Source organism: Zalophus californianus, chromosome 6, assembly GCF_009762305.2.
Source record: "Zalophus californianus isolate mZalCal1 chromosome 6, mZalCal1.pri.v2, whole genome shotgun sequence".
Lineage (NCBI taxonomy): Eukaryota > Metazoa > Chordata > Mammalia > Carnivora > Otariidae > Zalophus > Zalophus californianus.
Window position 1 is genome coordinate 35,969,243 of NC_045600.1, and position 21,423 is coordinate 35,990,665.

Here is a 21,423-nt window from a genome sequence, read left to right on the forward strand (position 1 = left end):
ACCTACTGGTGCAGAGGCATAGTCAGAGCGAAAAATCATTTCCATGATAAGACAAGTCTATGGCCAGGTAGGAAGGATGTTTACAGAATGATAGAACACATGATCTTCACACAGCTTAATTAAATATGTATGCTAATTAGGTGTCTCATCTCATGACGTGTGATGCCTTACAGACCCAGCTTGGTTCTTCTCCAGTGCCTCCTTTTGGAGTTGTACCTGATCTTATTACCGGTTTTCATCCGAATCCACTGGGGAATGGGACGATTCTGCTTTTGTTTCTTGGCCAGGAATCGCTTGATTCTGAAAGTCTTGTGAGAAGACATGGCGAGAAGCAGTCAGCCACGCAGAGCAGGATGGCGGCAAAAAAGAGAGAGGCTACTTCTTCATTCTTATAAGTACAACATTATATTTTAACTAGTACAGTTTTATTTTTTACTTTTACTAAATTTTGTAATGCATTTAAATACACACCAATATAAATACCTCCTATTTTAAAAGTATCCTGGCTATTTTCTTTGGTTTATTTATTCATAGGAACATTAGAGTACTTTTATTAAGTGGCCTCCTATCAATGTTAAAAAAAGTAGAGATTTTGTTAAGCCTAAGAATTATTTTGTTTTTGTTTTTGTTTTTAAGATTTTATTTATTTATTTGACAGAGAGAGGGAGAGCGAGAGCAGGAACACAAGCAGGGGGAGTGGGAGAGGGAGAAGCAGGCTCCCCGCTGAGCAGGGAGCCCGATGCGGGCCCGATCCCAGGACTCTGGGATTATGACCTGAACCGAAGGTAGCCGCTTAACCGACTGAGCCACCCAGGCGCCCCCCTAAGAATTATTTTGGAAGGAATCTTTGTAATAGTCTTCACATCAAGAACACGTTATGTCTCCAGTTATTTAGGCATTTCCTATCTCATACAGCTTTGTTAGTTTTTTAAAAATATATATATCTGGGGCGCCTGGCTGGCCCAGTCGTTAAGCATCTGCCTTCCGCTCGGGTCATGATCCCAGGGTCCTGGGATCGAGCCCCACATCAGGCTCCCTGCTCCGCGGGAAGCCTGCTTCTCCCTCTCCCACTCCCCCCTGCTTGTGTTCCCTCTCTCTCTCTGTCTCTCTCTCTAAAATAAATAAAATCTTTAAAAAAATTATTATATATACCTGGTACATTTCTCAGGGGTATTTCTGTAAATTTCATTATTTTGGGCTATTTATTTTATATCCATATATAACAGTACTACTATTTACTTTCATACTGGTAATCATAATAACCTTTTATCATTGTCCTTTGAAAGTTAAAATCTATTTGAGTGCTACTTACGGATCTTTAACGCTTTGCTTTTTACGGCTTTAGAGGCTGAGCTTTAAATGGGAAGCTCTGACAGTTGGTAGGTTACGTAGAAGATTCTTTTTTTCGTTTTTTGTTTTTTTAAAGATTTATTTATTTGACAGAGCACAAACAGGGGGAGCGGCAGGCAGAGGGAGAAGCAGGCTCCCCACTGAGCAGGGAGTCCGATGCAGGACTCTATCCCAGGGTCCTGGGATCATGACCCGAGCCGAAGTCAGATGCTTAACCAACTGAGCCACCCAGGCATCCCTACATAGAAGATTCTTACCTTGGAGGCACATATTCCTTTACTTGTGACTTATTTGGCCTTGAAGTCATGAAGGATGTCCTGAGGGAACAAAACGCAAGGTCATTGACTGCTGTTGAGGGAGAAGCATGCCAGGGAGGGTGCGGGTGATAAACCTTGCTCTATTTTTGAAGTGACAAGACTGGAAGGCTGAACTGAGCTGAAACTCAGATCTTCTGATCCCAAGTCCAGAGCTATCTCTCCCCACCATGTGGTTGGATATAAATGACAACAGGTGTTCAGACAGACTCACTCAATTTGTAGAGAGTACAGAGATAATCTGTTATGTCTTAGATTATAAAAAGCACATTTTCCTGTAAAGCTTTATATCTTAAAGAATTAGCTGCATATTTTGCTTTTAATTTTGCTTTGAACATTTCTGAGTTCTATTAGTATGGAATAGTGTGCTTCTCAACTGTTGCATGGAACAAGAAAACCATTTTATTTATTTTTTTTAGGGGGAGGGGGCAGAGAAAGAGGGAGAGAGAGAATCCCCAAGCAGACTCCGCACTGAGTACAGAGCCCGACATGGGGCTCAGTCTCACAAACCTGAGATCATGACCTGAACTGAAATCAAGAGTCAGATGCTTAACTGATTGAGCCACCTTGGTACTCCAAGAAAACCATTTTAATATGTGAGGTAGTTTGAGGAGGACTTTTTTTCTTTTTTTGTCAGAAGTGAATTCAATTACCCTGACCTTCTTGCATAAGACATTTTCTAGGCTATTTTTTATTTAGTGTGTTCATATTATTGTGCTTTCTGATTTTTTTTTAAGTAAAATGACCTTTTAAAATAAACTCAGAAAAAAAAAATGAACCTCTTGTCCCTTACTGTTATAAACCTCTTTATAAAACCAAAAAGGATGACATTCATGTATTGTCCTTTGAATTTTTAGAAGGTCCTTAAAAGATTGCTACTGCGACGGAAAGTTCTGTGGGGTTACATTTTACCTTCTAGCCATAAAGCATTATGTTTCTAGAGGACAATTGAAGGTTTCTGATTGGAAATATATCTTGGCTTCTAAAATATAATTTATTTTTGAATATTATAAGTGAGAATAAAAGCAGTAACAAGATAATCATCTATTCTTTAAAAAAAAAGTTATACCTTATATTACCCCCTACTCTTTTTAAAATTTTTATTTATTTATTTTTATTATTATGTTAATTACCATACATTACATCATTAGCTTTTGATGTAGTGTTCCATGATTCATTGTTTGTGCATAACACCCAGTGCTCCACGCAGAACGTGCCCTCCTTAATACCCATCATCAGGCTAACCCATCTCCCCACTCCCCTCCTCTCTAGAACCCTCAGTTTGTTTTTCAGAGTCCATAGTCTCTCATGGTTCGTCTCCCCTTCCGATTCCCCCCCCTTCATTCTTCCCCTCCTGCTATCTTCTTTTTTTAACATATAATGTATTATTTGTTTCAGAGGCACAGGTCTGTGTTCAACAGTCTTACACAATTCACAGCGCTCACCATAGCACATACCCTCCCCAATGTCTATCACCCAGGCAGCCCATGCCTCCCACCCCCCACCACTCTAGCAACCCTCAGTTTGTTTCCTGAGATTAAGAATTCCTCATATTTTACCCCCCTTCTCTTGAGTGTGTGTGGAACCTGTAAATATGAGGGTTGCTTCAGTGGTTGGGTTATCTCATATGGCAAGTGGTATTGGGAGAGTCTTGTGATTATGCTATACTTATGTAAGACTCCATCAGAGTGGAGTGAAGACAGACTAGAAATCAGAGAAACGCCCCTCCTGGCCTGGAGAAAGCAAGCATCATGCTGTGAACTGCTTTTGGGTGGGGAACTGGTTCTCTACGAGTAGATAGCAGTACCTGGCTGATGGCCAGCAAGAAAATGGGAACCTTGGTCCGACAGCTGCAAGGAGCTGATTCTGCAAACCTCTTGTATGAGGTTGGAAGAAGACCCTGAACTTCAGATGAAACCACAGCCCAGCCAACACCTTGATTGCAGCCTTTTGAAACCCTGAGTAGAGTAAGCTGTGCCTAGATTCTTTTTTTTAATATAAGATTTTATTTATTTGTCAGAGAGAGCACAAGCAGGGGGAGCTGTAGAGGAAGAGGGAGAAGCAGACTCTCTGCTGAGCAAGGAGCCCGATGCGGGACTTGATCCCAGGGCCCCAGGGATCGTGACCTGAGCCGAAGGCAGATGCTTAACTGACTGAGCCACCCAGGCATCCCTGTGCCTGGATTCTTGACTCATGGAAATGAGATAATAAATTTGTTTGGTTTTAAGCTTATAAGTTTGTAGATATTTGTTATGCAGCATGGAAAACTAAAACCATGACCTTAAGGAGATTATTGAACTGAGCTAACATGTTTTCTTTGAAAAAAAATGGGAATCCTAGCTCTTTATAGGGAAGTTATAGGATTACATGAAATGATAAAGGTTCTGGAAATCAGTAGGTAGTCAGAAATGTTGGCATGCCAGGTTTCCTGTACATGGCTGGTATGAGGGTCACTTGAGAATGGTTTTTGCATTTCTGGGGAAAGCTGTCCTCCTATTTCCAGAACTGTGCAGTTTGTACCTTTGCTGCTACCCCAGGCCAGCTCAGGGAATGGTGGCAAAGTCACAAACAACTGAATTTGTGTTTGGTTGAACAAGTGTTACTGGAATCTACCTAAAATGGGAGAGAATTATAAAACTTGATTTTGGTCCAATCGTGGAACCATGTTTTTTGGTCCGGTGGTCGGGGAGGGTGGCTCTACTTCTCAAGGCTCGGCTCTGAGCTCTGGGTTGAGTTCTGGTCTGCGCCATGTGTTTCCACATTCTCTTTGGGCCAGCGACTACCTGAGGCATTTTTTTTTCCCTCTTGGGAGCTCAAGAGGCCAAGCCAGACTGTTGGAATATCCCATCTACTAACATAGCACTAGCTAAAGCAAGTTTCATGGCCAACCTCAACATCAGTCGGTGGGCAAGCACACTCTGCCCACTCGAGTGCACTTCGAGGACATAGGGCTGAGGGAGGCAGTGGGGTAATGGAGAACAATAATCACCACCAGCCTCAAGTGGCAGTTCTTTTGGTTCTTCAGGTTGCTCATTTCTTGGTCCTCTTATTGATTAGTTTCATTCTCTTATTTGACTATGAATTCCTGTAAAAATATCATGTCAAGTTCCAAAGAGGGATGTACATGAAAGAATATAAGCAGTTGAATTTGGTGACCTGATACACAAGTCCTATTCTTGAGGAGATTCTGTGATTTGCAGCACCAATTTCAGGCGACTGTCTCACTTTCCATGTCCAAAGGAGAATGTTTCTAATGTATGTCTTGAGAATTCGAAGAACATGTGGAGAATAGCCTATTAGTCAAAGAGTAAGATATGGAAATATTCCTAGGTTTTCTTGACTCACCAACAAAGCACTGAGGAGGCCGAACTTTGACCTTTGTACCCGTACCTGTCATTAAGAAGATGTTGCCTCCCTCTCAGCTGAGTAGCATTATCAGTGTTGTTGACCGGGAAGATATTTAATCAAAATATTGTAATAATAGCCTGCCTTTTTTTTTTTTCCCCTCTGCTCTAGGACATAATGATTACATTTGCCCAGCTACAAATCAGTGTACGATAGATAAGAATCGGCGCAAAAGCTGCCAGGCCTGCCGACTTCGGAAGTGCTATGAAGTGGGGATGGTGAAGTGTGGTGAGTTTTCGCTTCCGCTTTCATCATGTGTGGGCCATGCTGACAGCTCTGTCAGGACAGGCGGAGGGACTGTGGACAGGTAGCCTATGTGCGAGGAGATTTAGGACTTGGTCATTATCCTCAAGTATGTGTATTCTGTTCCATTGGAGGGGGCATTGACTTATTCCCTGTAGCTGCGGAGGACAGAGCTGAGGTGAACAGGTTACGGGAGGCATATCTTGGCCCAATATAGGGAAGATCTTTCTACGATTCAAGTAGTCTGACAACACAATAGGCTGCTGCGTGAATTTGAGAACTCTAGCCACTGAAGTACGCAACTGGGTTGGATGACCATCTGCCTGAGGCCTTGAGAAGTCTAAGCATAAAGTTCTGGTAAATGTTCACAGTGAAAGCTGTGGCAAGAAAGTAGACTATCTGGTGGGTTACTTGGATAGCTATCGGAAAGACTCATGCCTATCCATCCTCCATTAGCTTTCTAGAGAAGATCTGTAGAGTCAGAAACATGATGGAACTATGGAAAGCACATAGAACATAGATTCTGTGTTACAATGGTATGTCTTCATATTATACATATGTGTGTGTATCCACACATAGGTGCATACACCCATGAAAAACAAAGAAAAATGGGCACATTAGAATAACAGCTGACAAGAATGCCTACATCCTGCTCTCCCCACCTGGCTAACTTTTGACTCATTCGTCTGTACGCAGTTGCCGGTTTGTGCGCACTCACATCAGCTCTGCATGTACTTTTCCCGTTACTCTGCTATAGTCAATATTTTGCCTGTGGTTAGTTGTAATTTATCTCTTTGTAACTATTTGAAAAATTTAAAACAAGAGTCTCTTTTCTCTCGGACAGTCTCTTAGGAGCTCTGCCTTTTGAACATTCTCTCTCTCTTTTTTAAATATTTTATTTATTTATTTGACAGAGACACAGTGAGAGAGGGAACACAAGCAGGGGGGGTGGGAGAGGGAGAAGCAGGCCTCCCGCTGAGCGGGGCTCGATCCCAGGACCCTGGAATCATGACCTGAGCCGAAGGCAGACACTGAACCACTGAGCCACCCAGGTGCCCCTCTCTGTCCTTTGTAAAAAATGTATATAATAGATAAGACATCTCATCCAGCTATATCATAGTATAACAGAAGTCCTCTAGAATCACTGATGTTTTCTGTTTTCTTTGTAAAATACCCTGCCAATGCCCATGACCTCCCAGTGTGTACTGGTAACTCTCTAAAACATTTGAGCATTTCTGCTCCCCCCCCACTTCAGTTATACACTTATCAGTAACCAGTGGGCTTCTTCCAAAACCTCTACTCATTGTAACTGTCAAATTATATAATTTAATTAGAATTTATGCAAGCATATGAAATATGAGTAGGGAAAGACAATCATTTCTGTGAAAGCTTTGGATAAAACTGTACAGGAGGGGCACCTGGCTGGCTCAGTCGACTCTTCATCTTGGGGTTGTGAGTTAAGCCCCATATTGGGTGTAGTGCTTGCATTAACTGTAAAGGACTGGTAGCTATGGAATCAGATATGAGGGAGATGGGGGGGAGGGGTCATAAACCTAGAAAAATTCTGAATTTGGATTGCTTTATGAGTGCCTAAGCTCTTGCTTTGTTTTAAGGAAGCTGAAATTGAAAATTCAGAGACAGTGTATCACGGACGTGGCCTATGTAGAAAAGTCACTTGTGATTTAATTGGTGGAGGTACTGAAAGAGAAAGCCTTGGCCCTTTGACAAAAGATTGCAAATCAGTGTTTCATATTTTAAGTTAATATTTTAAGGTGAGTGTATTTTTTAAAAAGTGATTTACGATTTAGTCTTAGGATAAGAACGCTGTTATTGTTGGGACCAGGGCAGGAGCACCTGCATAACCCGCCTGCAGGGGGCGGTGTGTGTGGCGGGAAGAACAAGAGGACTGGACTCCCAAAGACTGACGCTCGTTTTTTTGTCTCATTACTTCCTGCGAACCGTGACTATGCTCAAACTTAACCTTCCTGGCCCTCGGTTTTCTTTCTTTATTTTTGTTAAGTTTTTTTTGTTTGTTCGTTTGTTTGTTGACACACAGAGACAGCGAGAGAGGGAACACAAGCAGGGGGAGTGGGAGAGGGAGAGGCAGGCTTCCCGCTGAGCAGGGAACCCGATGCGGGGCTGGATCCCAGGACCCTGGGACCCTGACCTGAGCCGAAGGCAGACGCTTAACGACTGAGCCCCCCAGGCGTCCCACGACCCTAAGATCTTGACTTGAGCCAAAATCAAGAGTCAGATGCTTAACTGACTGAGCCACCCAGGCGCCCCTGACCCTTGGTTTTCTTATCTCTGAAAAGAAGGTATCTGTTTCATGGGGTTTTGTGAGGAATGCATGTGAAAAAAACACGTAAAAACCTAGCACAGTGTTTGGCACTAAATTTTAGTTTTCCTTCCTTTCTCTCTCCCTCTTTGAAAAGCTCATATAAATTATGAGGAGTTTTAATGCAATACAGTCTTGTCCAGGCAGAGTATAGAGATGTAGTTAAAAACAATCTTTCGTGACACTCACTCAGAAAGATATCTGCGCCCCCATGTTCATAGCAGCATTATTTATAGTAGCCAAGGCATGGGAACAACCTAAGTGTCCATTGACAGGTGAATGGATAAAGAAGTTGGTGTGTGTGTGTGTGTGTGTGTGTGTGTGTGTGTGTAAAATTGGAACGTTATCCAGCCATTAAAAAAAACACACAAGAAATCCTTTCGTCTATGACAACATGGATGGACCCTGAGGGTATTATGCTAAGTGAAGTAAGTCAGAGAAAGACACATACTATATGATCTCACTTACATTTGGAATCTAAAAAAAAAAAAAACAAAAACCCAAACTCCTAGAAAAAGATATCAGATTTGTGGTTACCAGAGGCAGGGTGTGGGGGGAGAGGGAATTGGGGAAAAGTGGTCAAGGGTACAAACTTCCAGTTATGAGATAAGTAAGTACTAGCAATGGAACGTACAGCATGATGACTGTAATTAACACTGCTGTGTATGTATGAAAGCTATTAAGAGTAAATCCTAAGAGTTCTGAAAGAAAAAATTTTTTTCTTTCTTTCTTTCTTTCTTTCTTTCTTTCTTTCTTTCTTTCTTTCTTTCTTTCTTTCTTTTTTCTTTCTTTCTTTTTTCTTTCTTCCTTTCTTTCTTTCTCTTTCTTTCTCTTTTTCTTCCTTCCTTCCTTCCTTCCCTTTCTTTCTTTCTTTCTTTTGCTTTCTTTCTTTCTTTCTTCTTTCCTTTCTTTCTCTTTCTTTCTTTCTTTCTTTCTTTCTTTCTTTCTTTCTTTCTTTCTTTCTTTCTTTCTTTATTTCTTTCTTTCTTTCTTTCTTTCTTTCTTTCTTTCTTTCTTTCTTTCTCTTTCTCTCTCTCTCTTTCTTTCCTTCCTTCCTTCCTTCCTTCCTTTTCTTCCTTCCCTTCCTTCCTTCCTTCCTCTCTTTATCTGTGTGAGATGATGGATGCTAACTGAACTTACTGTAGTAATCACTTCACGGTATACATAAACCAAACCATTATGCTCTACACCTTAAACTTACACAGTGATATATGGCAATTATTTCTCAATAAAACTGGAAAAAAATATTTCATGGAAAAGAGAACAAGAGAAAGGGTCATTGAATTTGGCCAAAAAGAAATTGGGTAGGGCTGTCTAAGAAAAAAATATTTTATTATCTTTGGAGATTGCAAAAGGAATGAGATGGGTTGATATGCAAACATTTGGGTATTTAGCCCTTTACTGATCAAGAGAAAGACCGTTAGGAGTGAATTTTCTTTCTTTCTTTCTTTTTTAAGATTTTTATTTATTTATTTATTTGACAGAGAGAGAGAGACAGCAAGAGAGGGAACACAAGCAGGGGAAGTGGGAGAGGGAGAAGCAGGCTTCCTGCAGAGCAGGGAGCCCAAAGTGGGGCTCGATCCCAGGACCCTGGGATCATGACCTGAGCTGAAGGCAGACGCTTAACGACTGAGCCACCCAGGTGCCCCAGGAGTGAATTTTCTTAATTATGCCTCCCTCCTTTCCCAGCACTCTCCTTGTCTGCCCTCTCAATAAACCCTCCATCCATCTTCTTCCTTCTCTCCAGTCTTGGAAGATTAGGAACCTATCTGCCTCCTGGATCCTCCTACACCATTTCACTCCCCTCTTTAGAGATTATGTCTCTTCTGTTATCACCTTTTTCTTCTGCACCAATCTTGTCTTTCTATGGAAATATTAATATGGTGGTTTAAATGGTGGGAAGATACCCACCCAGACTAACTTGAGGGTAAGTCTTCATTATAAGGATATGCTGAAACATAAATAGCCAGGAAAACAATCAGAATAGCCACATGTTTGGTCTGTTTTTCTGTGTTGGAAGAATAAATCCACATCTTTCAGATGCCATCTCTTGATTCATCTGCCATATATACACATGAAAGGGACTTGATAGGGAGGTGGTATAAAGTAGTAAAAGCACCAGCTGTGGATTCAGACAACTGCTTGAGTTTATATGCTGCCTTCACTATTTTCTAGCTTTGCTACCCCTGGACAGGTTATTTGAGCGCTCTTGAGCCTGTATCATGGAGATGATAATAGCACCTGTCCTCTAGGGCAGTTTTCAGAATGAAATAATCTAAATACAATACACAGTGTTTGACATGTAGAAGCTTCTCCAGTTATCATTTACCATTATGACCATTGTTTTTGTCATTGTCATCACCATTATCATCATCCTCTTTTCTCAGGGGCTGTTTACCACTTTCTAATATGGAGCACTCCTGTTTGGTAGAGTTCCTCATCAGGCTTGCTCAGAGGCACACCCGGTGGACTGTAGAGATTGCAGTGGGAAAGCCATGACACTAGAAATGTCCTTGGTAGAAAACAGTGAGTTCCCTGCCAAGGGCTTTATGTTATTGATCTTAGAATCCCTAGGACTCAGGGCCCAGTATATAGGGCTTTGTAAGTGAAAGTTGGTCAAACAAGTTTGCATGGATTCAAAACCTTTCTCTTTGTATGTAAACATGTTTTGGAAACGCTTTTTCCTCGTATACTCTACAAAAAGGAGATGTGTGATCAGAAAGGTGCTTTCTTAAACCAAACATTTGATTCCATTTGACCTTGGGGGTATAACTGATCTTAAATAATATCTATAGCTCTCTATCTGATTACTAATAAAGGTTATTGTATTTTAGGCTTTTAGTTCTTTTAGTAAACAGTTTGATTCAATAATCTCTAGATAGATAGAGCCCTTCCTTCTACTTTGATAAGACAAGGATGGGAAGAAATTCAGATAAATTTTCTTGGGAGCAAGTAATTTAAATGTAATCAGACTTCCTAACTAATATTTCTTTTTTAAAATGTGGACAACTGAATTTAGTGAACAAACATAATGGTGGGACTATAGAAAGTAGGCATTTTCCATATATAACTTTGAGGTTTTTTTGGGGGGATGCATATAAAAGTTTTACCCATGCTAATGACATCCTGACTTATGTCTTTCTTAATTTTCATTTTGTATTTTTGTCTTTAGCCAAGGGATTTTTAGAAGTATTTTTGTGCTAAACTTTATAAGGGTTTGGAAGTTATATATTTTTGTTATTTTTTGTGATCAAAGAATATGATCTATATGATATCAATTTTTGTTAAAATTTTATTCATAAACTAGTATGTGATAATTTTTGCAAATTCCCTGAGTTTTTATAGCTCAAGCTTGTGAATTGTACAATTCCAATGTTCTGTATTCTGCCTTTTCCCCCAGTTGTTTGCTCTGTCAGTTGCTGAGAAAGATATATTGAAATATGCATTATAGCAGCACCTGGGTGGCTCAGGTGTTAAGCATCTGCCTTTGGCTCAGGTCGTGATCCCAGGGTCCTGGGATCGAGCCCTGCATCAGGCTCCCTGCTCAGCGGGAAGCCTGCTTCTCCCTCTCCCAGTCCCCCTGCTTGTGTTCCCTCTCTCGCTATGTCTCTCTCTGTCAAATAAATAAATAAAATCTTTTAAAAAATATGCATTATAATAATGTATTTGTCAATTTATCTTTTTCTTTTAGTCACTTTTTGCTGTTATGTTTGTAGGTTGTGTTTTCTTTTGTTGTTTTGAGTTTATGGGTTTAGAATTATCTTCCTTTTATAATCTGATGAGGTCTTAATGATTTATGCCTTTTAAAGTTTATATTGTCTGATATTGGTAGCATAACTGATTTATTTGGTTAATTTTTGCCTGTTAATCTTTTTCTATCCCTTTATTTTCAGTTTTCTATGTGTTAGATGAATCCCTTACAACTAGTCAATGTCTAGATAAAAAAATGTGATCTTAGAGTTGCTCTTAATTGATAAATCTAGTCTTTATGTTTATTGTGATCACTGATATCTGAATTCATTTCTGTCATCTTATTTTAGGATTTTAACAATTTCATCATATATTTTCTTTTTTCCTTTTTGGAATTGATCCCATTTTCTTGTTTTATTTTACCTCTTCTGCTAGTTTGGAAGTCATACATTCTGTTTCAATTCTTTTAGTGACAGTTCTATTTTAGCACACATTCTTGATTAATTTGAGAATTCATGCCACTCTAATAGATATTTCTCTTTCCAAATAAAGAATCTTAGAAAGTTCCAGCCAAAATTATTCCCCTCTCATCTTGTTATTATCCAGTATTTGGTTCTACTTTATTTCTGTACCTCCAAAAATTAATTATTATTTTATTCATTCTGTGTTTATTAGGTTTCCTCTCATGTTTACCAATTTATTTTCTTGCCTATTGCATCTTGAATTTCATTGCTTCTCTTGGGTTCATTTTTCTCTATTCCAGATAACACAGTAGTTATTTCAAAAGGGCTGTGAGTGATACATCTTTTTAATCTTTGCTTAACTTTAATTTATCCTCACTCTTGAATGATAGTTTAGCTGGGAATATAATTCTAAATTAAAGGTTTCTCCCTCCCCACACCATCTTTTTTTTTTTTTTTTAAGATATTTTTTATTTATTTGACAGAGAGGCAGAGAGCACAGGTAGGCAGAGGGGCAGGCAGAGGGAAAGGGAGAAGCAGGCTTTCTGCTGAGCAGGGAGCCTGATGCAGGGCTCGATCCCAGGATTCTGGGATCATGACCTGAGCCGAAGGCAGTCGCTTAACCGACTGAACCACCCAGGCGCCCCTCCCCACACCATCTTAAAGACATTATCCCATTGCGTTTCTGACCCATAAACCTACAGGAACTAAAACATATTGATACCAGCACAGGAGTGTAAAAAAAATATATATATTATTTATATATATACACATACACGCATATATATATATGTATGTATATATGAAACAGGATAAAATCCAGAAGAAGATACTTTTTCAGCACAGAACTTGAACTCACCACCCTGAGATCAAGACCTGAGCTAAGATCAAGAGTTGGACACTTAACTGACTGAGCCACCCAGGTGCCCCCAGAAGAAGATACTTTTATATATATTTATTAAATGACAAGGCATTGTATAAAAATCAGTGGGAAAAGCTTGTGCAATAAATGCTACTGGGAAAATGATACATCCATTTGAAGAACATAACATGAAATATTAATATGACATGATACAAACACACATAAAATTCCAAATAGATTTGAACCACAAAAGTGCTTAAAGAAGATATAAGAAAAGGGCACCTGGGTGGCTCAGTTGGTTAAGTGACTGCCTTCGGCTCAGGTCATGATCCTGGAGTCCCGGGATCGAGTTCCACATCAGGCTCCCTGCTCAAGGGGGGGGGTCTGCTTCTCCCTCTGACCCTCTTCCCTCTTGTGCTCTCTGTCTCTCATTCTCTCTCAAATAAATAAATAAAATCTTAAAAAAAAAAGATACAAGAAAATATTTGTATAATCTTGATGTGAAACAAAAGACAAGTTTGTGTACTAAACCTTCTTAGGACAATAGGTACCATGAGTAAAGTTAAAAGATATATAATAAGACAAATATGGCACATAATAAAAGTTATCTATAGTTACTAGATAAACCTTATAGTTTATTAGGCAGGCAAAGGGCAAAAGAAATAAACAGGCAATATACAAGTAAAAGAAATACAAAATATGGCAATTATATTAGTCAACCTTGCTACTAATTAAAAGAATACAAAGTAAAATGAGATTGTTTAGTCACTTGTCAGATTAGCAGAGATTAGAAATGACTTTTATTTCCCAATGGTGTTATGAGAAAATAAGCCCCTTAAAGTATTGTTTGTATTATAAATTTTAAAATAGTTTTAGAGGGTAACCTATTAATATGTATCAAAATTTTAAGTGTGTATATGCCTTGGTTCAGCAACTTGACTTCTTGAATTTATTTTAGGGAATGAATTAGATGTGTGTACAAAGATGCATTTTCACTGTACTATGAGTACTAGCAAAGAAATTAGGACTAACCTAGATTTCCATTGACAGGGGACACTAGATAAAGTGATGCTATCTTCATAAAACAGAATGCATAGATTTTTAAATTGTATGATGACACATTTTTAATAATAAGAAAAAAGTTAAAAATAGTGTATATATACTCTGATCCAAATTTCACATATGAAATATGGAAAAGTAAAAAGCATTAAAACTGAAAGAATTTATGCCAAAATTTGTACTCTTCTATATTTTTCAGATTTTTAAAAAATTTACTTGAAATGTATTTATTTGTACAATATGTAAAAAGAATACATATGTGTATGTGTAAACACACATGCACGTAAATATTTTAAGAATGTATTTTAAGAGTATATTATTTGATAACTATTTGTAAATATCAATGTTCGGTTCCTAACTTTTCCCCGTGTTTTGTCTGAAGAAAATTCCTAATTCTGTGGTTTGGAAACCGAGGTATGTCAGCACTCTTTAAAAGAAAATAGATTTAGTATCCATAGGTGATCCTGAAATGGAGTCCTTAAGTTCATTTGGGCTACTGTCCCTAAAAAGTCATATTTTTTATTTTGTTAAAGTAGACGCAAATGTAATCATCTTTGGTACTTGCCCCACAGGTTCCAGGAAATAAGTTAGGCTTCTGTTGGCAGACACATTGTGAGGAATAGACTCAGGTCATTACCTCACCCTTGCCCTGGAGACTCAGGGAACTTGAACGCTGGGTTGGGGAAGCCACGGGGAAGTACTGTGTTATCTCTCTGGTTTAGGCTCCCGGAGAGAAAGGTGTGGGTACCGTGTTATGCGAAGGCAGAAAAGTTCGGATGAGCAGCTGCACTGCCTGAGCAAAGCCAAGAAAAATGGTGGACACGTGACCCGAGTGAAGGAGCTACTGCTGAGCGCCCTGAGTCCGGAGCAGCTGGTGCTCACGCTACTGGAGGCGGAGCCGCCCCACGTGCTCGTGAGCCGCCCCAGCACGCCCTTCACCGAGGCCTCCATGATGATGTCCCTGACCAAGCTGGCCGACAAGGAGCTGGTGCACATGATAGGCTGGGCCAAGAAAATTCCAGGTAAGGCTTTCTGCATCTTAACTTTTCATTTATGGTAGAAAGGCCTGCCCCTAACATTTACAGGGCAAGAGTACAAAATGGAGGTCCACAAATGATGTCTGGGTGTGTAACAATTTGACAGCTTGATTTATAATCTTTAAATGAAATATGTTCTTTCTTACTATCTTGACATGTATGCCTTCAGCATGTCTTGGAAGGTCTGGCTCCAATTTAGAGTTCTTGGACTCCTCTGAGTTCTCTACCGGACATGGTAGTGCAAGAAGAATGGTATATAGTGAGACTGCTTCCATGGCTCCCTCTCTTCTTTTCCCACCCCAGAACCATCCCACAGGGCCTTGTCCACACCCTGTCCTCCGTGGCCACATCTTCTATGCACACTAGCCTGTTGGACACCTCTCATGCCGAGATGTGGTCTGAGAGAGTAGACCCAAGAAAAAACCCACCCAGACTCTGGAAGTGGGCCAAAGTGACCATTTGGGCAAGAAATTCTAGGGTCAGGCCAGTTTGTAATATATACCTGAAATACTGCATTGTGCTAAAATTACCACCTTGTTACCATTTGAATCGGTGTTTCTGTGACAGTGAATCTAGAATTCTAACGCAGAATGGCAAGCAGTCCATCCCCCTGAAAGGGTTTCTCCATGTGCATGTTTACGGTCATCTAAGAAATGAGGTCTCTCTCCAGGTTCTAAACCACTAGGGACAGTTCCCATGGGCTGGAGGCTGCAACCGCTTTAGACGAAGTATAAATAAAGCCTGGAAGCTGCTGAGAAGCTGGGTGAGGAGGAGTTGGGGGTGAAGAGCTGTGGGACCCCAGGCCTGGTGTAATAGTATCTCTTGGGTCATTCATTGGCTTAGGCCCATTCCTTCTGAGCTTCCTGCGGATCTTCTGGTTTCTAGTTTTGTTTTGATAGTCTAGATCTTCACCTTAGCCAGAATCATGTTATTTCCTCTGCTCTTTTCATAGGAGACAATACTGATGCATCTTCCTCTAGCTGTTGTGCTACATGTACACCAAACACTGGTGTTCAGGACGCCATGTGGAGAGTGGTGGTGAAATTAATGATCGCTGAAGGCCATGCAGCTTCTTTGTGCCATAACAAAACTGAATTCTTCAGCTGCATTAATCCTTCTTTAAGCCTGGTGTTTTAAACAGATTTTCAGAAAACTTAGGCATCGTCTAAAGGTGTGATTTTCTTTCCTCTCGGCAGGTAGTCATTTTTCAAAATTAAAAAAAAAAAAAAAGGTAAAATATCACCTAGCCTTGACCTTGTTGGATAGCTGCAAATATAAGAAGCCTAATCTTCTGTGGGCAGGCTTATTGTCTGTAACTGCAAGGGAGATTGGAACGCACAGTGTTAGAACAGGGTGTGACTTTGGAGAAGGACTGAGCCATCTTTCCCTTCGTGACTCCCTCCATTCAGTTCTCCTTTGTGCATGTCGGCATTATATTGCTCACATTCATGTGCTTCCTGTGCTGTGGTCTCCTCATCTGTAAAATGAGGACGCTGAGAGAGGCTGCCTGCAGGGCTTTCTCAGAGAGTAGGCCTTGTTACTCCCATTTTTTCTGGAAGATAATCGACTTAAAAGGAGACTGAGTAGCTAGGATGGGGCTGAGCCGGGATCGTAACCAGAGTCCACTGCACTCCTGGGCCATGTGTTTGGTTAGTTTTTATATTACACTGCCTTCTCTTTTTATCGTGGTTTGTGGAGGAAGTGCCAGTGATCTCTGCTTTGCTTTTAAAGTGCTCACCTCCCTAGAGATTGCCTGTTTCTTTCCGATTTTTGGACCAATCCATGCTGTTAGGCTATCAGGCTATTGGGACCTGCTTCGATTCTTACATTTGCTTTTCAGGATAGGACTAGCCTAGAGACAGTGCTCCTGCTCAGAAGAATGATTCTAACACTGAAATTTTAAGCAATCAGAGATACCTTTCATTTGAAGCCTTGACTTTCTGCAGGGGGCTGGTGCTGTTCTCTCTGCATGTCCCATACTCCCCAGCCCCCCGTCCCATCCCTCCACCCCTCCCAGCCCCTCTTGTGAACCGGGCCAGACAGGCAGCCTCTGGCTGGCAGCCGCCTATTATCTTTCTCAGCAGTGCAGAGGAATTTTTAAAATATGACTAAAAATAATCTGTTCTAGCTTTCTGTTCTTCCCTAGCATTTGTCTGGGGAACTGTAAGCCCAAGTTAATAGTCATTTATAAACCTTAAAAGGAATATATTCATCTCTAGAAGGCATCCAAGGCTGGACATTGTGAGTTACATACTCTGAGTTCAAAATTTCCTTCCTTAGGTCAGCATTTAACCACATCTTTAAAATATTGAGTGTTTCCCTATATTGCTTGTGTTTTCATAGCTTGTTAAAACTTGCTCTTCTGTTTTCACAGAAACAGGGAGTTGAGGAGCAGAGTGGATACGTCTCACAGCCTCTTGCTTTCCCTAGGCTTTGTGGAGCTCAGTCTCTACGACCAAGTGCGCCTCTTGGAGAGCTGCTGGATGGAGGTGCTGATGGTGGGGCTGATGTGGCGTTCCATTGATCACCCGGGCAAGCTCATCTTTGCTCCAGACCTCGTTCTGGACAGGTGAGAAAAAAATGCATCGTATTTCTTCTCTGACCTGTTTGAGTCCTGGGTGCCACAATTAAAATCTCACACCTAAAAGGGCAATTAAGAGGATGATAATGTCATGAACTCTTACCCCAGGTCAAGAACCGGAGAAGGAGAGCATGGGTCCTAGGATTCAGTGTCCTGTGACTCATTCTGACCTGTGGTGGGGCTGCATTTACCGGCCAGGCCATAGCAGGGCCCATATCTTGCAGAATATGTGGCTACTAACTGTACAAGTCAACTTAGATTTTTCTGCATTAAAAATTCCATTTTCAGTTTATAATTTTAAATTGCCCTGCTGTTTGGTTTCCACTTATAGGGACCGTGTCTATCTCTGTCTAGACAGGTGATAGAATTCTTACAAATCTGCAAAGTTTCTTTTAATGTGCTTTGACTCTAATTGCATATACTCTATAGCATTGTTGACAATAGCAGTGGAAAGAATGGTTATTAAAACCAAATGAAAGGTAATGGAAATTGGGGAAGGATAGTACCAATGCCATCACTCGATTACATTTTGTTTCCTTTTAAAGATGGCACAGAAAAGGAACCCATTTTTAATTGATTCAGGTGAACTCTTCATGGAGGAAGAGCTAGAATATACAACACTCAAAATTTTAGTACCAAAAATAGAACACTTTCTTGTTATATATTTGAGCAGGTTGAAAATCTCGATGGAAATTGATTTCCACATTCCTTATTTTGAAACCGTTCTAAAGTAGAATGTTCAGCCACATTGCACTCTGTGCACAGAGTAGAAGGATGCCATTATATGAATGAAGAGCGCCCAACCCTTGGTATTACTTCCTTGGATCATCAGAAGACCCCTGTGCACATATTACACAGATAAAAAGTGATACCCCCAAGATTTTAGCACCCATTCTGCCTGTTGTCCTGGATGACACCATTGACAAAGAGCACTGTTCTAAGTAACGGAGGTGTTTTGGTGGAGAACAGAGCCTTTGGCAAGAGCTGGGGCTTGGGCTGTGGCAGGAGCAAGCCCAGGTGTTGAACCATGGTAGAGGGTTCTGGAAGTCCAGACCCTTCAGTAGCAATCAAAATAGCCAAGCTATTGGCTTGTATATGCTAGGCACCATCTTACACACTTGCTGTGTTAACTCATTTCATTTTCTTAACAGCTCTTTATGAGTAAGTGCCATTATTATCCCTATTCTTCAGATATGGAAATGGGGAGAGGGTTAGGTAATTTGCCGGCAGTTACAGAGTAGTAAATGCTGGAGCTGGACGTTAGGGCTGGCTGTGAAGTCCATGTTCTTAAATATAACAGTAGTTACCTGTATAACAGGACATGGTGTTCCACTTGGTGTTCAAATGAAGCCACACCCACACACCCACACAAATATACACATATAATTCTCCTAGAAGTTAGTGCTAGGAAGAAGTTTCATCCCTTGATTAGTCATTATGTTTGCAGACACTGGGATTAAGTTATTTTACTTTTTGTCTTGATTTCTAAATTGATGTCACATTTAATGTTTATGTTCGGTGACTGGTTTTCAGTAGAATTAACTCTCCTCTTTGTTTGGGTTCTTTAATTCCTGTAAGTGTAAGTTACTGTAAATGGAGACACATCCTGGACAAATTTTAGGCCTACCTTTTGGTTAAGTAATAGAAGAAAAAACAAGTAATTTTTCTGACAAATTATTTTAATAGACTCACAGTACTTTTTAAAGATTTTATTTATTTATTTGAGAGAGAGAGCAGGGGGAGGAGCAGAGGGAGAGGGACAAGGAGACTCCATGCTGAGTGTGGCGCCTGACGTGAGGCCTGATCCCATGATTCTGAGATCACGACCTGAGCCCAAATCAAGAGTTGGATGCTTAACTGAGCCACCCAGGCTCCCCTCACATTGCTTTTTTATAAATATTTGACAGTATCGTGTTGTATGGCATACAAATCTAGTATATCTGAGAATAGGAGAGGAGTCTCTGGAATTGTAAATGCCTTCACATGGAGCTGGCATTTTTGATAGTGCCTATCATGGTTATTTTTTGTCGCAATCTCTAGTATTGCCAACACATAAACTTTGTGATGTCTAGAATTTCAAGTCTAAGATAGTTCAGTTCCTTCATGCATGTATGAACCAGATGAGTATTGTTTTATGTAAACCCGTGTTTCTGGAGGGGTTGCCTATTCAAAAATGCTCTAAGTGTTCTTTATTCAAAAAGTCAGAGATGACACATCATAAAGAAGTATTATGAGATTTTTCTGCAACACGAATAAATAACTTGCACAGTACTTGAAAATCGCTGTCTTTTGGCAGATTGTCCTATCAGTGTTCCTTCCAGTGGTGGTGTGACCATACAAGCTGTGAGTACAACCAAACTAGCTCACTTGTACAGCCTGAGACAATAATTGCTGTTGTTCCTCATTCTTGTTGAGGCTTCTGTGGCGAGAAAACTTGAACCTACTCAGGACGAGAGGAAAACCCGGTTACCTCAGCTTATTTCTAAACAAGGTGGTTCTCTCAGTAATCACTGGAGTTACAAATTCATGTGGAGATCTACCACAGAATCTGGGCTTCTGCTCGCTTAAAAAAATCATATATGCTAAGACATGTTGTGTCCTTGGTGTCAAGAGGAAACTGTCTAATGTTACATATTAAAAAGTCAGAGGGAGTTTGGATCTGGGCGTGGACCCCATTGTGGACGTTTATGGAATTCCTTGGAATCGTATTGTAAATGTACTGAGTTTGCTTTCACGTTAGTTATTTGTGCATTGAATTTCAAGATACCCAAAGAATTTTGACTTTAAAATTTTCATTTCCCTTTTTGTATGTAGGTAATTTTCACATCAGTTTAATATTTGTCCTCTCCGCATGTTAAGCCTGGAGCCCCCACACCCTGCTGTCCCCCTCTCCCACCGGAAGTGAACTGTGGTCTGCCTACGCCCACGTGTGTGCAGCTAGTGGATATGTATGTAGGTACAAAATAGCGCACCCAAAGCAGTGTCCACTCATTCAACATTTTGTCCTTGGTATCAAACAGAAGCTTTTCCTTTTATAAAGGAGTGGTTATCACATAATAAGACATTCCACATGTACTTACTATTTTTATTTTTGCTTAGCCGTAGTTTATGGACAAATGCTGTGCAAAAGTAAGCTTCTTGGAGTGGGTTCATTTGATTATAGATTGTTTCGGTATTTTAACATTCAAATCATATGTCCTCTCTCTTTAATTAAAATCTTTTAATCTTATCCTAATTTCTTACTCCTAATTCAGTTTCATTCCATAGTTATGAAATAAGTGTTATAGATCTCATTAATGTGTTATTTAAAAGTCCTTCCTCTGTATAACTCTTTTCAGGCAGAACTTTATTAGGGTGTCATTTATGAGGTGTTGTACCTTATTTCCTATATTTTTCATTTATTTCCTAAAAATAATATTTGGTTTCTCCAGCCTTTGAAGTGAGTAAAAATATTCTAACCATGCCAACCCTTGAATGAAATGGTTGGCTATCACACCTGCTGGTAAAAGCCATCAGACTTCGTTCTTTAGAATTAGTTTAGCGATTCACTTTTCCATGAGGTACACATGTTCTGATTGTTGCGAGTTATAGCATTTCTCAGGGCTTAGGATGCCCTAGAATATAAACTCTCCCTACGTTTTTGAAATACGAATTTACATTTAAAATGGCATGCATTTCAATGAGGAAATGATACTAATTTCAATACGCAGGGATGTGTTTTTAGGTACAAGTGGCAACCTCTGCAAGATAGGGTTGATTTCAGATGAATCCTCTTATACTATCTGGGGAGCAGGGTGTGTGCGTGCACATGTGAACCTGCATGTTTGTGACCCCACCTCTGACTGAGTCTCACAGAAAAGTAAAGAGCCAAACTATTAAACAGTCAATGCAGGACTTGGTGGGCTTTTGATTTTTGTCCCCAGAGAGACTTTATTTTATTTATTTTAAGATTTTATTTTTAAGTAATCTCTGTACCCACTGTGGGGCTCAGACTTACAGCCCTGAGATCAAGAGTCGCATACTCTACGGATTGAGTCAGCCAGGTGCCCCCCCCAACCCCAAGATATTTTAGAACCAGCTTTT

At 40.2% G+C, this 21,423-nt stretch overlaps 2 protein-coding genes across 2 annotated transcripts in view; one reads left to right on the forward strand and one right to left on the reverse strand.

Annotated features, from left to right (window-relative positions):
- The window catches only part of ESR2 (estrogen receptor 2), a 57,397-nt gene that overhangs the window by 10,600 nt on the left and 25,374 nt on the right, over positions 1–21,423 (forward strand). The window contains exons 3-5 of the mRNA XM_027572730.1: positions 5,181–5,297; positions 14,445–14,744; positions 17,190–17,328. Coding sequence (XP_027428531.1) covers positions 5,181–5,297; positions 14,445–14,744; positions 17,190–17,328 — 556 coding nt within the window. The remainder of the gene's footprint in view (positions 1–5,180; positions 5,298–14,444; positions 14,745–17,189; positions 17,329–21,423) is intronic.
- On the reverse strand, positions 168–353 carry LOC113910471 (60S ribosomal protein L39). The gene has a single exon (XM_027572731.2). It carries the CDS (start codon positions 321–323, stop codon positions 168–170), a length of 156 nt encoding a protein of 51 aa, XP_027428532.1. The 5' UTR covers positions 324–353.

Coding starts and splice junctions, on each gene's coding strand:
- LOC113910471 (XM_027572731.2), bottom strand. CDS start 323: ATGTCTTCTCACAAGACTTTCAGAATCAAGCGATTCCTGGCCAAGAAA.